Source organism: Ammospiza caudacuta, chromosome 2, assembly GCF_027887145.1.
Source record: "Ammospiza caudacuta isolate bAmmCau1 chromosome 2, bAmmCau1.pri, whole genome shotgun sequence".
Taxonomy (NCBI): domain Eukaryota; kingdom Metazoa; phylum Chordata; class Aves; order Passeriformes; family Passerellidae; genus Ammospiza; species Ammospiza caudacuta.
Window position 1 is genome coordinate 80018825 of NC_080594.1, and position 13221 is coordinate 80032045.

A 13221-nucleotide genomic window follows, 5' to 3' on the forward strand; every position below is an offset into this window, starting at 1 on the left:
TGTCTTATTTGCATTACACTTATATGCAAAAGTAATGCCAGTATCCTGATCCATTCATAATTTTTAGAACTTCCAGCACTTGTCATGGAGACTGAAGTCTCTACTGTGTGAGGCTACTGCCAGGCTGCAATAGCACCAACAGCTCCTCACAAATTGCTGCTTACCATAGCAATTAAAGTTTTAAAACAGAAACAGTCAACCCTTGCCTTTATTACATAAAAGAGATATATAATAAATTTATCACGTTTATTGTCCCTTTTTCCAGCCATTTTGGTGAGTTTGGTGCATTTTAAGTAGAAAAAATGTGCAGCTGAACAGTCTCAAAGTACAGAGCAACAAATACATGCTGACTCGTCTCTAAAGCTTTCAAACCTGTTGTGATAAGTATAATATTGTACTGGTTCTAGACTAATGGACAGATCAAACATTCAGTTACAGAAAAAACCCCCACACAATAAGGCTGACCTTGCTGTGCTGTCTGTCCTTAATTCCAATTTAAGTACCTCAGCCACAATGCAGTGCTGCTTAATAAAAAGAGATATTTTCCCTGAGAAATACCAAGTTTTTAATTTAGTATAGTATTGAGAAATAGCTGCTTTTAAGATGCACTTGATAGCGTCTTCAGTACTATTCAACAGTTAGCTCAACATAATGAAAGGATTCTCAAACACAAAGGATGGAATACGAACTATCAGCACACCATACATACATACACTGCATTTTAGATTTCAAATGCTGACAGCACCAATATACTTAATATGCAAGTAAATTTACCTTATCCCAAGAGCAAGTCAAATCATGAACATCAAGAATGATATTTTCATTACTGCCCTGCAGTTGTGGCTTGAAGTGTGAGACCTCATCAAGCATCAGAAAGTTCTGCAATAAAAGAAAAGAAGAGGATATTGCCTAAAGTGAGACTGAGAATGGGAAAGGAACACATTTTTTGAAGGCAGCATACACAACATTAATTATGGGCTGGAAAAAACAACCACAAACTGATCAAAAAATTGCATTTCCAAGGCAATGCACAACTTCAACAGTGGACCTGTAACTAGACAGCTCTCCCTCCCGAAAAACCTCCAGAAGTGCAGACTTGAGAGGACTCTAACAACCACCTGCTCAATAATGAATTCCAGAAAGAAATAGATCTTAAGAACCGGTCCTGTCTTTTCCTTGAATCACTAACGACTTTTTAAATTGTTTAAGTCGTTCTTTCTATGCAGAAGAGGTGAAACTCTCACTGCAACACCTTCTCATTCCACTGCTGGCAAAGGCTTCTGTTATTTCATTGGAAGAATAATGAGGATGCAGTAAGCAGCTGTCCATTGTCTCTGTTAAGCATTCTTCAAGTGGCCAGTAGGAGACAGAACACTCTCTGAACACTTCCTCATTTTAAAGTCCAGGACATGAACAAAAAAAGAAACTTGCTTACATCTGCAAACCTGGCTCACTCCACTTTCACTACTGCACTCCTATTCTACATTACATCCCAGTCAGCAAACTCTTCCTTCAATTTGCATAAGCATGCACTTTGTACCACAGTCACACTTCTGCCACACCTTGCCTGATGCTGGATTTTCAATAGCCCAAACACATTTAGAAAGGAAAGGTGCTATTTCCACAGAAAACTTTTAAGGTTAACAGCTGCCACAGTTTTATGACAAAACCTAAAAAAAAATTTCTTTTATCCTTTGACTCATGGAGTCTAACGACCTTAAATAGGCAGCAGCACACAGTATTTTGGGAAGAGGAGGAACGTCTTGATTGTAGAAGCCAAGAGTAGTTAACAAGTGCTCAGCTAAGAGTTTGCAGATGTGAGACAGCTGCTGAAGACTCACAGAAAGCAGTAACTAAGAGGGAGCAGGAGGAGGATGTCAGGAGCCATGGGAGGGCAGGGAGATTACTGCTAGGCTTTCCAGGCACAGAGGTACTGCTCAGACTCTGGCTGGTGGGCATTGCTTTGGAGTGCAGTGAGAAGCCAAGCATTTTAACACAGCAGTCCATGGTGTACAACACACTCCTGTTAACACCAAAGAGCATCAGAACATGGTGCTGGTTCTGTTAGACCAGCCTCAGCACTACCAATGCTCGTTCTTACTGAATTTGAGTCTTCACTCCAGCACTGAAAGCAGCCACAAGAGAGAAGCTGGGGCTCACACCTGTCCTCCACAGATGACAGGGTACTGCAGTGTGAAACATGAATCCTAGAGTTCCCATCGGCCTGCTTTGTTCTTCAAACCCCAATCCCAGCATGCCTGCATATCTGTACACACGTTCCTCTCACTTCAGAAATGCCTACAACACCTCTTTGCCATGCACACTTTGCTCCTACATCTCGGCTCACCCTACAGCGCATGTCACGTTTTTTGTACCTGCATGATGTCACGTTTTTTGTACCTGCATGCAGAATTCACAGAATCACTAGGTTGGAAGAGACCTTCAAGATCATAGAGTCCAACCCACGCCCCAACACCTCAACTAAACCATGGCACTGAGTGCAACATCCAGTCTTTTTTTAAACACATCCAGGGATGGTGACTCCACCACCTCCCCTGGCAGATCATTCCAGAACTTTACCACCATTTCTGTAAAAAACTTTTTCCTAATATCCAACCTATGTTTCCCTTGATGCAGCCTGAGACTGTGTCCTCTGGTTCTGTCAGCTGCTGCCTGGTGAAAGAGACCAACCCCCAGCTGACTACAGCCTTTCAGGGAGTTGTAGACAGTGATAAGGTCACCTCTGAGTATCCTTTTCTCCAGGCTGAATACACCCAGCTCCCTCAGCCATTCCTCACAGGACTTGTGTTCCAAGCCCCTCACCAACCTAACTGGCCTCCTCTGGACGCACTCAAGCATCTCAATGTCCTTCCCATGCAGAGACCTTCCATTTTCCAAACAGGTTATTTCATTACAGATCCCAAACTGCAAAACCATAATAAGGCTGCATTTGTCAGTGACAAATGTAGAGTAAGAGACAAAGGCAGAGTAAGAGAAGGAACAAGGTAGAGTAAGAGAAGGAATGCAGACCCCTCCCAGCCAGTAAGGCTACCTTGATCCGCCGGATGCTGATCACCGACTCAGACACTCTCTCCACGGCCGAAGGGAAGAACAGGGTCACTGTGAGTCTCACTGCTCCGTACAGGGACACTGCCACAAACACCCTGCTCGCAGAGATGACATTCCCAAGTAGGACATATGCCATGAAAGTCATGAACACTGTAATTTTGCTTGCCACAAAGAACGAGGCTAAGTTCAGTCCTCGAAGGTAAGAGCTTTTCATAACCATGGCAATCTCCTTCCTAAAAATGCAGAACATAAACAAATCACATTAATCTCTCCCATTACTGCCACCCTCAACAACAGGATGAGGGAAACCCCCCCATCAGGATTCTACTTTCACATCCTTCCTCCTCCCCTTGCACCACCCCAACTCCTATGCAAACAACAGTGAAGAAAACATGTTATATGGTAAATAACAAAACAAAACCAAAACCAAACAAACAAACCTAAAAAAACCCACAAAAACCCAAAAATCAACCAGAATTTAAGAGGCTTGGAAATTCAAAGGAGAAATTCATTTTATATTTAATATCTTAATAGCTATAGAAAACAATTATTTTTCAGAGTCAGAAAACTAACGTACTATGTTTTTCTTCCCTAGTCAAACAAGTATTTTAATTCAGATTATAATCTGCTGCAAAAATTTTTGGCCTGCATGCAACAGCAAAGAGGAAAACAAAAATTTGTATAAAGGCCAAGCACCCACAAACTCCTTATCCTTCCAATATCAAAATCCACTGGAGTTCAGTCACAGAACTCATGACAAGACCAACACATACTCTGCAGTCAAAAAAACCAAGGCAATCTCCAGAAGATCAAGAGTTTGCCCATGGCCCAAGTATCTGCCATTATTCAGCTGCTGCTCCTCAAGCTATACCACAGGAATTAGAGTATTTCCTTTCATCTCAGTCTAAATCCTTCCCAATTTGGACCCTGCTCCTGCCTTCTTTTGCTCTAGGAATTCTGGTTCATAAATTAGGAAAACACTTATCTGTGAGGCCAACTGTTCTGCCAGTCATTGCCCAAGCTAAATAGTGACTGAAGTATTGCACAGACATAAAAGTCTCCCTCCAGCAACCCAAAAGCTGCTCATGCATTTGTTCTCAATTTCCATTTCATTTAATTGCAGTTTCCACTTCTAAATGACTCAACAAGTCCAATGCTCAAAATGTTACTGCACTCTCATCCACTACAATGTGGATGCTATCAGGCTTACCTCCTTATTAATATAATCATTTTTCTTTATCAAGACAGCCAAAACAACTTACTCCTTCCCCATGTATTCTACTTTTTGTCTACTTAATACTATCAAATATAAAATCCCAAAAGAATTCCTAATTTCTCTTTCCACATATTCTTTGGGAAGTTTTGCCATATTCATGGCAATTCTTTGGGAAGTTTTTAATAATTTTGATCACCTTCCACTTGGAACTATACATTAAGATTAGAAACTCAAGTTGTGATTATACAATTTGAAGTAAATTAAGTAACCACTTAAAGAAGAAAAGGATGCAAGATGCACTACTGGAAAACTAGTTAAGCAACTTTCCCACTGTATTTGCCAAATTGGCTGAACTGACAGACTTTTAAAGAGTTTCAAAGACTTCTTTTTTCAGCTTAAGGGTTCACCATCTCTAATCTCCTTCAGAGTACAGAGAAGGAACATTTGTATGTAAACTATTTGAATTGGATCTAATTCAATTACTTCTACAACCCTGGATGAAACTCTTTTCCCACCCTTTAATAATCCTTAATAATCCTCTCATTATCTGTGGATAATCAACAAGTTTTTTGCGCTACTCTCCATAAATACCAGATAAATTACAGCCTACCTGCAGGCTGCATATAATAAATTTTACACTGTCTTGAAGCACAAACTTGCACAAAAGGAAACTGATGCAGACAGACACAAGAAAAAAAGAGAAATGGAGGAGTTCAGATGGCATTTCAGCCACTCTCAAGGGTCAATGTGGAAATACTGGACAATAAAGCATCTGGTTAAATTTAAGAGTTTTAATTATAGTTTTCCACAACGCAGCTCAAGAAAGGAAAGAAGGCTCAAGGTGTGTTCTAGAAGATCTCATTTCTTTCCAACACTAAAAAGGAAGCCTCTAATCCTAATGAGGTGTTGAACTTGGAAATCTAAAATTTGGTGTGAATACAACCCACTGAGGAAGCTTTCAATAAAGAAATATTTTTTCTGGCTCCATCCAAGACACAAAAGCTTCCCATCAGTCATGAACATTCAATCAGCACAGGATCCTACAATCCAACAGAGGAAAGCAATTATGTGCATGGGAAGGAACATCTCAGGGAACATTTGCAAGTTTGCAGGCCTGCACATGGATGTAAAGGGAAAAAATCCCTTTCAAGAAAAGGATTTCCAAAATTAAACATTTAAAATGAAAAAAGTCAGATAATCTGCAGCAGGATACCAACCTTCTATTCATATGCTGGAGGGGTACATGACATGAAAATCAGTTTATAAGAAATATGCACCCAAACTCCTACAGTTAACCTTTAGTACTGAATGCTGTTACAGTGTTAAGTAAAAGGGCAAATACTGACTGAAAATCAAACTTATTAGTATGTTTTAATCTGATGTCAAAGAACCTCTGAAATTAAATGTCTTAGGATACCAAACTCAGCTGGCCTTGCCAGTTGAATAACAATTGAATTTCTGATCTGCTGTCTTTCCTCCTTCTTCCTTTCCCAGGTGGCTTGAGTAATAAAATACATAAAAGGAGGGTAAAATTGCTGCATTACAACTGCTACAGCTTATTAGTTGCTCATTTTGAACACAACTGTTAAAAGAAGCACAAAAAAGCCTGAATTATTGAAGTTTTGAGGATTTTAAAATTTTTTATTCCCTTAGAATGTATCTTCATTCCTCCACTGTTGCTATATAAAAAAAATTTTTAAAAGGTCAAAAACTGCATGCAAACTGCATTTTAAAGCACAAAATAAAGCACTTATTCACATGCACAGAATGGAAAATGACACTGATCATACATCAAGCTGTATCTTTCCAGGATTACCTTCTTAAACCATTCACAAGTTCCGCAAATGATTTTTCCCAAGCGTACATCTTTATTATCTTCATACCGCTTATCACTTCATTCATGGTCCTAATCCTGACATCTGTTAAGGCAGCTGTCTTGCTTCTGAAAATAGGACAAAGGAAAAATCCTCAGATTCCCTAAAGAAGACTATTTATGAACACATAACATATGTATGAAGTTTTTGCTTTTATTTCTAAAGACTATTCACCAAACTGCAATTGCATTAAAGGGTTTTCCTGAAGACCAGTATCCTAAAGCTGCCACACAGCAGACACACTTGGTATGTTTGATTCCTGCTTCTCAGGGAACTGAGAGCTGATTCAAAGTTCAGGACTATATGTCAGTTTGTGCAAACATGCAGTACTCCTCAAACAACATATCCGCTGTTTGTTGCATTTAGAACAAAACAAAAATCAGAAAATTACTTTATAAAGATTTCAAAATACCAAAACAACCACACTTGTTATAAAGTTCTCCTGATGTTGGTAAAGAAATTGGCCTCATTTGTGACTTTTTAGGATTAACTATAGTTGAAGCAGAGATTACTTAGTACATGAGCAATAATTCATTAGATAATCTAGATATGGTTTCTTTAAAAAAAAATTATTTAATCATTAATTGTAACTAACACTAATTTAAATATATCTCTTTTAGTCCCACACTATGTTTGTACTGATGGAAAAAAATGAAAAATATATATAATTAAATAATAAAGTCACCGTTTTAATTAGGAAAAAAGCATTGAAAGTTAGAAGCCACATAATAAATGCATAAATCATGCTAATAGACCCCATTAAAATTCTGAATTCATTCATGTAGACAAACACTTTGCACCTGGAAAACTATGGTAGATCTTATTTTGATAAAACATACCTTTACCTTCTAAATTACTTATTTTTGCATATAACAATGAAAGTTAAGATTCAGAGATCATTAAAAAATTCAAATCTTTTTAGAAGACATGAATTTTTAGAAGGCTTTCTCAGCTTAACCTGTCCCCTGGAAGATCTCTCTGATACACTGGAAGGAATCACCATAATTAAAGAACGCAAGTTGAAAGAATTTCAAGCACCTACTTGTCATTTTAAAAAACTTCTCAGCACCAACATTCCATAAATGTTAGGATGGCTGAAGCAGGGTATTAAAAATATTTATACAAGGGAACTAAAAAAAGGCATTTAGAAACTTAGCCCTAGTGTAATCATGGATTCTTAATAACACTGAGGAAAATAATCTAGACTAAACCAATCACATCAACATGGAATGAGTTTATCTTTGCTATTTCATCCTTCCCCTTTTTCAAAAAGAAACAGTCACAGAAAAACAATTGCTTCAATAATGTAATAGCTCATTATTTCTTCCCCATACACACACCACCACTGGGAAAGACAAAATTAGCATGTGTTGCTCATGGCTCTGCAGCAGCAAACAACTCTCACCTACAATCCTGAAAAGTCACCTAACTTCCAGGCTTTGTCTCCACATAATAGAAAGTTGAAGTAGATAGATTAAATAATAAAGTTAACAGAGGTTTCTTTTTTTAAAATGGTGTGACTCAAAAAAGGCTATAGTTCTCATAAACCAATTTTTCAGTTTTCCTGTTGAAATGTCATCACAGTAACCATCCTGTTTCAAATTGGTTTAAAATGCTCAGGAGGTTGGGGGAGTGGTCTTCTTAAAATTTTTTTCAAGTTACACTCCCCTACTTTGCAATAAGCATATTTTGTACATACATACCAGAAGCCACAGGCTTAGTGATGTTGTATAATGGCTTGAAGTATAGAGACATCCAGTGCATTGATGGTTAATTACTGCAGAGAAAGACATGTCCCTGGCTCCAAAAATATTAAGTTCAGAGTACAAACAGATCAGTCCAATACAGGCTCACATAGCATGTCAATAAGAAAGTGCAGTAAGAAAGGACCTGAACATTTTTGTCTGAGAAGACCTCTCTATGATACTGAAAACCATTCTAAATTAATCTAGCTGCAAAATTCCTTTTTGCTTTCACAAGGCATATTTGGTGTGTTTTAATTATGTCTGACACAGCAGTTAGACACAGCTTTTATCTTCAACAAAAAGGACTTTAAATAAAAATACTACAGTTGCATGACTAAGCAATGAAAGCATCCAGCTCTTGTGAATAAAATACATATAAAATGGTCTTCAGTCCAATAACTGAACTGCTTCTCAAATAATATATTGGGCCATGTGTATTTTGCACAACTTCTCATACTTGTGCAAGCAAGAGCAGTCCTGCAGAGTGCAGTGGATACCATTCCACAGGATACCAAATCCATGTCTGCAAACTCCCAGAGCACTGAGGCCAGAGGCTGCACCATGAACTGGTGTTCATGCATGCTGACACAACTGAGTCACAGAACAATGCTGAATAACAGCACAAATTAACTGCCATACCAAGCATGCTTGGATTTTAGCAAAAGCTTTAATCCTTAAATTACTTCTTCATAGGCTGCCTTCCTTAAATCCATGCAGATTCTCACCAAATGCCATGTGAACACACTCATCAGCTCACTCTGAGCTAATGTCTATTCCAGTTTTACCATTAACTCCTTCTGTTCATTGGACATTTCTGTTCACAAAGAAAAAGATCTGTGCACATGGAGACAAGCAGAAGCTTTTCTGGTTAACAAATTATTTCCTTTGCACTGCATCCAAACGAGTGGTTGTTACTGAATGGGTAAAAAACCCCAAACACTGTTACACTGCCACTGATTAATTTTTAAAAGACATCCCTTCAGGAAAGAGATTTTTGTCACCCTATTGTCTGACCCTGGAAAAATCCATTAATCACTTTGTGCCTCAGTTTTCCATCTGTAAAATGGGGTTACTAAAGCCTGCCACCACAGATAAAGCACTAGCTAAGCACTAAATATTTTAATTATTGACTGAAACCTCAAAAACTTAGAACTAATGAAAAACAGCAATGAAGCAGCTTGATGCTTCTGCACACATATTGCACATGCAGTGAAAATACACATCTAAGAACATATAGTAAGTGTTCTACAACCAGGCTTTATCATAAAAAGAAAAGCCCTTAGAATTTGACAGAGAACTCTGAATGGATCATTATTTGAGAAATAGCCCTTGAGCATTATTTGAGAAACAGCACATGAATGCAACAACTGAAGACTACCACACTGGTTATAAATGAAGAGGTGTACAAGTTGTATTCATTTTTTAATTCTCATCTCTCTCTCTTCATACCTGGCATGCAATGGCAATGCCAGGCTCAGTATATCTAGAAAATTTGTCTTGAAATACAACTTAAAAAAAAAAAAAACAGTAACTCAGTCACAGACATTTTACTTACCCAAAGAGCTAAAAGGAACCCATTCAACAAAAAGATGCAAAGAAAGATGCCTGACACTCCTAAGCATATGTGTACAGATTAAAGAACACAAAAATATTTCCAATTAGGTGCAAAAGCCTTTTATAAAGTCATAATGTAAGTCAAGCATGACTAATTACACAAGAAACACAAAACCTGGATGCAAGAACTTGCCTCAACAATCTCAACAGAGGCAAATCTTGCTGGGCTTTTTAGGATAAAGTTACAGAAAAAGAAATTAAATTTGTCTGACAGTGGAAAATTACTTCAAACTATTATCTCCACAGCCTAGAACCTTGCAGCTGGAAACCTCATAGCTGGCATCAAAACCACCATGATAAATTTTTCTTCCCTTCTCTCTCAGTTCCTTCCTCTTTTTTTCTCTCTGCATCTTAGTCATGGAGGAGAGAGAGCAAGATCTTTGAACAAGAAACTTCCAGAGCCTTCTGCTGCAACACCTGTGTCACCCCAGTACGTCACACAGAGAAGGGCTGACTACATCCCCTGTGGAGTAACTCCCCAAGAATTCCTGCACGAAGGCAAAGCTCGGGTTCCACAATTCTATGCCATGACCTACAGCAAGGTAGCTACAGAAATAGCCAGTCTCTTTTAATGCACTTGATAATAAATAGCAGATATTTTCAACATGTTTGGATGACAGACCACTTCAAGTCCATAATCTGGAATTCAGATGTCTCACATTAGCAGCTCTAAAAAACATAGGCAAAGATAAGAGACACTGCAAAAAGTATCACCAGACACAGGCTGATACTCTGCCTCCACCCAATATGCACATTTTAAAACCCAGCACAGAAAATAGCTACAACCCAAAACATACAGCCTTACCTGAGGGAAGAGAAAAGCCTCCCAATGCAGGTCTGCACAGGAAGAAGAATAATCAGAACTGCCATTCCTGCAAGACATGATGGGCCTATTTCCATCCACAGAAGTACTGTTACTGCTATAGCTTGAAGTGGTCCAGCCCACAGGAAGTGCAAGAAAATTGTTACCTAAACAAATAGTTAAGAATCAAAAATTAACTTTTAATCTTAGCTAACAAATTAAACCCCTAGTAACATTTAGGAAGTACCTCTGCCTGTGGCAAGGCCAGGTTGGATGGGGCTATGAACAAGTTGCTAGTGGAAAGTGCCCCTGCCCATGAAAGGGAGCTGGAACAAGACAATCTTTAAGGTCCCTTCCACACAAAACATACCATGTTTAAGAAGCAACCAGAAGAAATGTTCATTAGAAACATTTAATCACCAATTTTAAAAAAAAATTTCTTAACTCCACCCCCACAATTTCTTCAGCCCCTTGGAAAGACCTGTAAAACACTCCTTACTTGATCAAATTTGTTGACATCATTTGACAGCAGGTTTACTATCTGACCAGTGGTAGTTTTCGCCATAGCCACATTACTGAGACGAAGTGCCTAAAAAAGTCAGAACAGTTCAAACTATCACAGCTTATAGACCACAGCACACCTATACACACAAGATACACAAATACAGTACCAGGGCTAAAGCTGAAGCCACATATCACCTTTTGCCTGAGAGCACTGGAGCCTTAAATAAAATTAAAATTAGACTAAATATCCTAAATAAAGTCCCAAAGAAAAAAGTATATTAAAAAAAAAAGGTCAAGGGAAGGACTGTGAGAATGAAAATGCCCTATCTTCATGTCTGAAGTGATTAAAAATAGGAAAATACCAACACAGCAAGCCACTAAGCAAAAGAGCTGTAACTTTCCCTGTGCATTGTTCTCCCCCTCACTATGAGCGTCTGTACAAAACAGGAACAGAAAACTCCACCTGAAGGCCAGATTAAAGTCAGAATTGTGTTTGGCCAATTGAAACAATTTGTTTTGAACATGTTATTAATTTCAGACTATCTCTGCAAATCAGAGTGTCCCTTTACAAATCACTAACTCTAGAAAAATTGTAATTTTCCCGAATTATGTAAAATGAAGTTTAGCACACGCTATGAAAAACAACAGGAGTAAATATCAAGTATTTTTACACAATAGTAAAAAAGTTGGTCAATAGAAATTAAAATGTGTTTATAAAATACCCCCCCATTCCAAAAAATCCCATCTGGAAATATGCAGTCTGAACCTTACTGCAAAGGTCCAAACTGAAATTGCTCAAAAATACCAATAACACACCCTGCTTCCTCCTACACCTGCTAAAGAGAAAACACAAGTTTGCAGCACAAGTTTAAAAAATATACAAAGCATATTACATGTTTTTCTGTACAGAAATAGCTCACTCCTCAAAAACACTTCACATTTTTAGGCAGTTCACATCTACTTCTCCCTCTCCAAACATTGTTAGAGTTGCTTTTTGGCCAATAATCAAACCTGAAAAGCGCTAATTGTTTCAAAAATACTGTTCCAGTCTTTTGAAACAAGTAGAAGAACATCAGCCATCAAAGTACTATTCAAGGCATAATTTCAAACAAGGCTCCTTACATTTCCTTCGCCTCACGTTTGTGTTAGAAAGAAATTGTTAATCACAGAGAGAATCCCAACCCCAACTTCACTGAAACCAGCAGAAATATTGAAAGGCAGAAGCCTTTAAAACTCCATTATGAAATTCCTCTGACATTCCAAAAAATAAATCTAGGATACTGGGTATATGAAAGATCAGATTTAGTTATTTGAGAAAATTATTGCTTCATTCCCTGTCTTAAGCCACGTGCCTCTCATCCACCTGAAATCGCCCAGGTAGCTGCCTGCTGCTATCATGTTTGCTCCACATCACACATTAATGTTGGTAAGCTCTGAGAAAAGATGTTAGAAATACACAATCATAGTAATAGCAGTTCACATGATGCATGTTTGGGGAAGTTTCCCATCAGGATGTGGTTACAGCACCTCTTGTGCAACATATTTGCTACCTGAACCAGACTGCACTGGCGTCTTCCTAGTGGCCCATGGCCTGGGTCTGTCTTGGACCTGCCACACAAGCACCTTCCTGACTTTTTCCTAGCTGCTTCTACACAAGCAGCAAAGCCAGTTTTAATATGATTCTATGAGTCCAGCTCATTTTGACCAAGACATTCTCAGGAGGAACCACACAAGCATCTGAGCCAAAAGGACAGCGCTCATCTGTGACTGATTTGTCTTCTCAGGGAAGAGGCAGCCATTCCCATCACCAGTGGCAATGCAGTTTTAGTATTTCCTTGATTCCCTCTTGGTTTTGATTATTTTCTTTTTTTTTTAAGGGAAATAAGCTTTGCATTTTCCTGACAGAATGGATCTGTCTTGACGGCAAAGTAGCAGTTTTACTTCCATAACCAATTTTTTACCAAAAAGTCCTTTTTGGTACCTTCCTCTTTTTTACTACATCTGATACATAGCCCCATATGAGCTGAGGAAAACTAATTCCAACCCAGCTAAAGTCAGTACACTGACCTCAAAGAACTTCTAAAAGCTAAGTCTTAAAAAAATAAAACCAACAAAAACCAGTTTCCCAAAAGTAGCCTTTGATTTCAAAACATAAGATTCTGAGTCATCATGTGCCAGATTTCACTTTCATTTTTGTTAGGAGTTTTCTATGTGCATCACTAATACTTCTTACTGGTACAAAACTTAAGTGTTTGAATACAGGGATTTTGCAAATTAGATCTGAACTTTCCAGGAAATGAAAAAGGGTCTAAAACTTAAGAATTATAAACATTTGAAGTTCTCTATTAAGAATGCTCTCTCTCATCCAATCTATTTATCCTTACAAATCCAAGATTT

At 38.2% G+C, this 13221-nt stretch overlaps 1 protein-coding gene across 1 annotated transcript in view; it reads right to left on the minus strand.

The window, feature by feature from the left end:
• ABCC4 (ATP binding cassette subfamily C member 4) overlaps window positions 1-13221 on the minus strand; it is a 141713-nt gene that overhangs the window by 109835 nt on the left and 18657 nt on the right. Inside the window, exons 5-9 of the mRNA XM_058821742.1 lie at window positions 10820-10909; window positions 10324-10487; window positions 6102-6227; window positions 3053-3302; window positions 775-879 (exon numbers count right to left, since the gene is read on the minus strand). Coding sequence (XP_058677725.1) covers window positions 775-879; window positions 3053-3302; window positions 6102-6227; window positions 10324-10487; window positions 10820-10909 — 735 coding nt within the window. The remainder of the gene's footprint in view (window positions 1-774; window positions 880-3052; window positions 3303-6101; window positions 6228-10323; window positions 10488-10819; window positions 10910-13221) is intronic.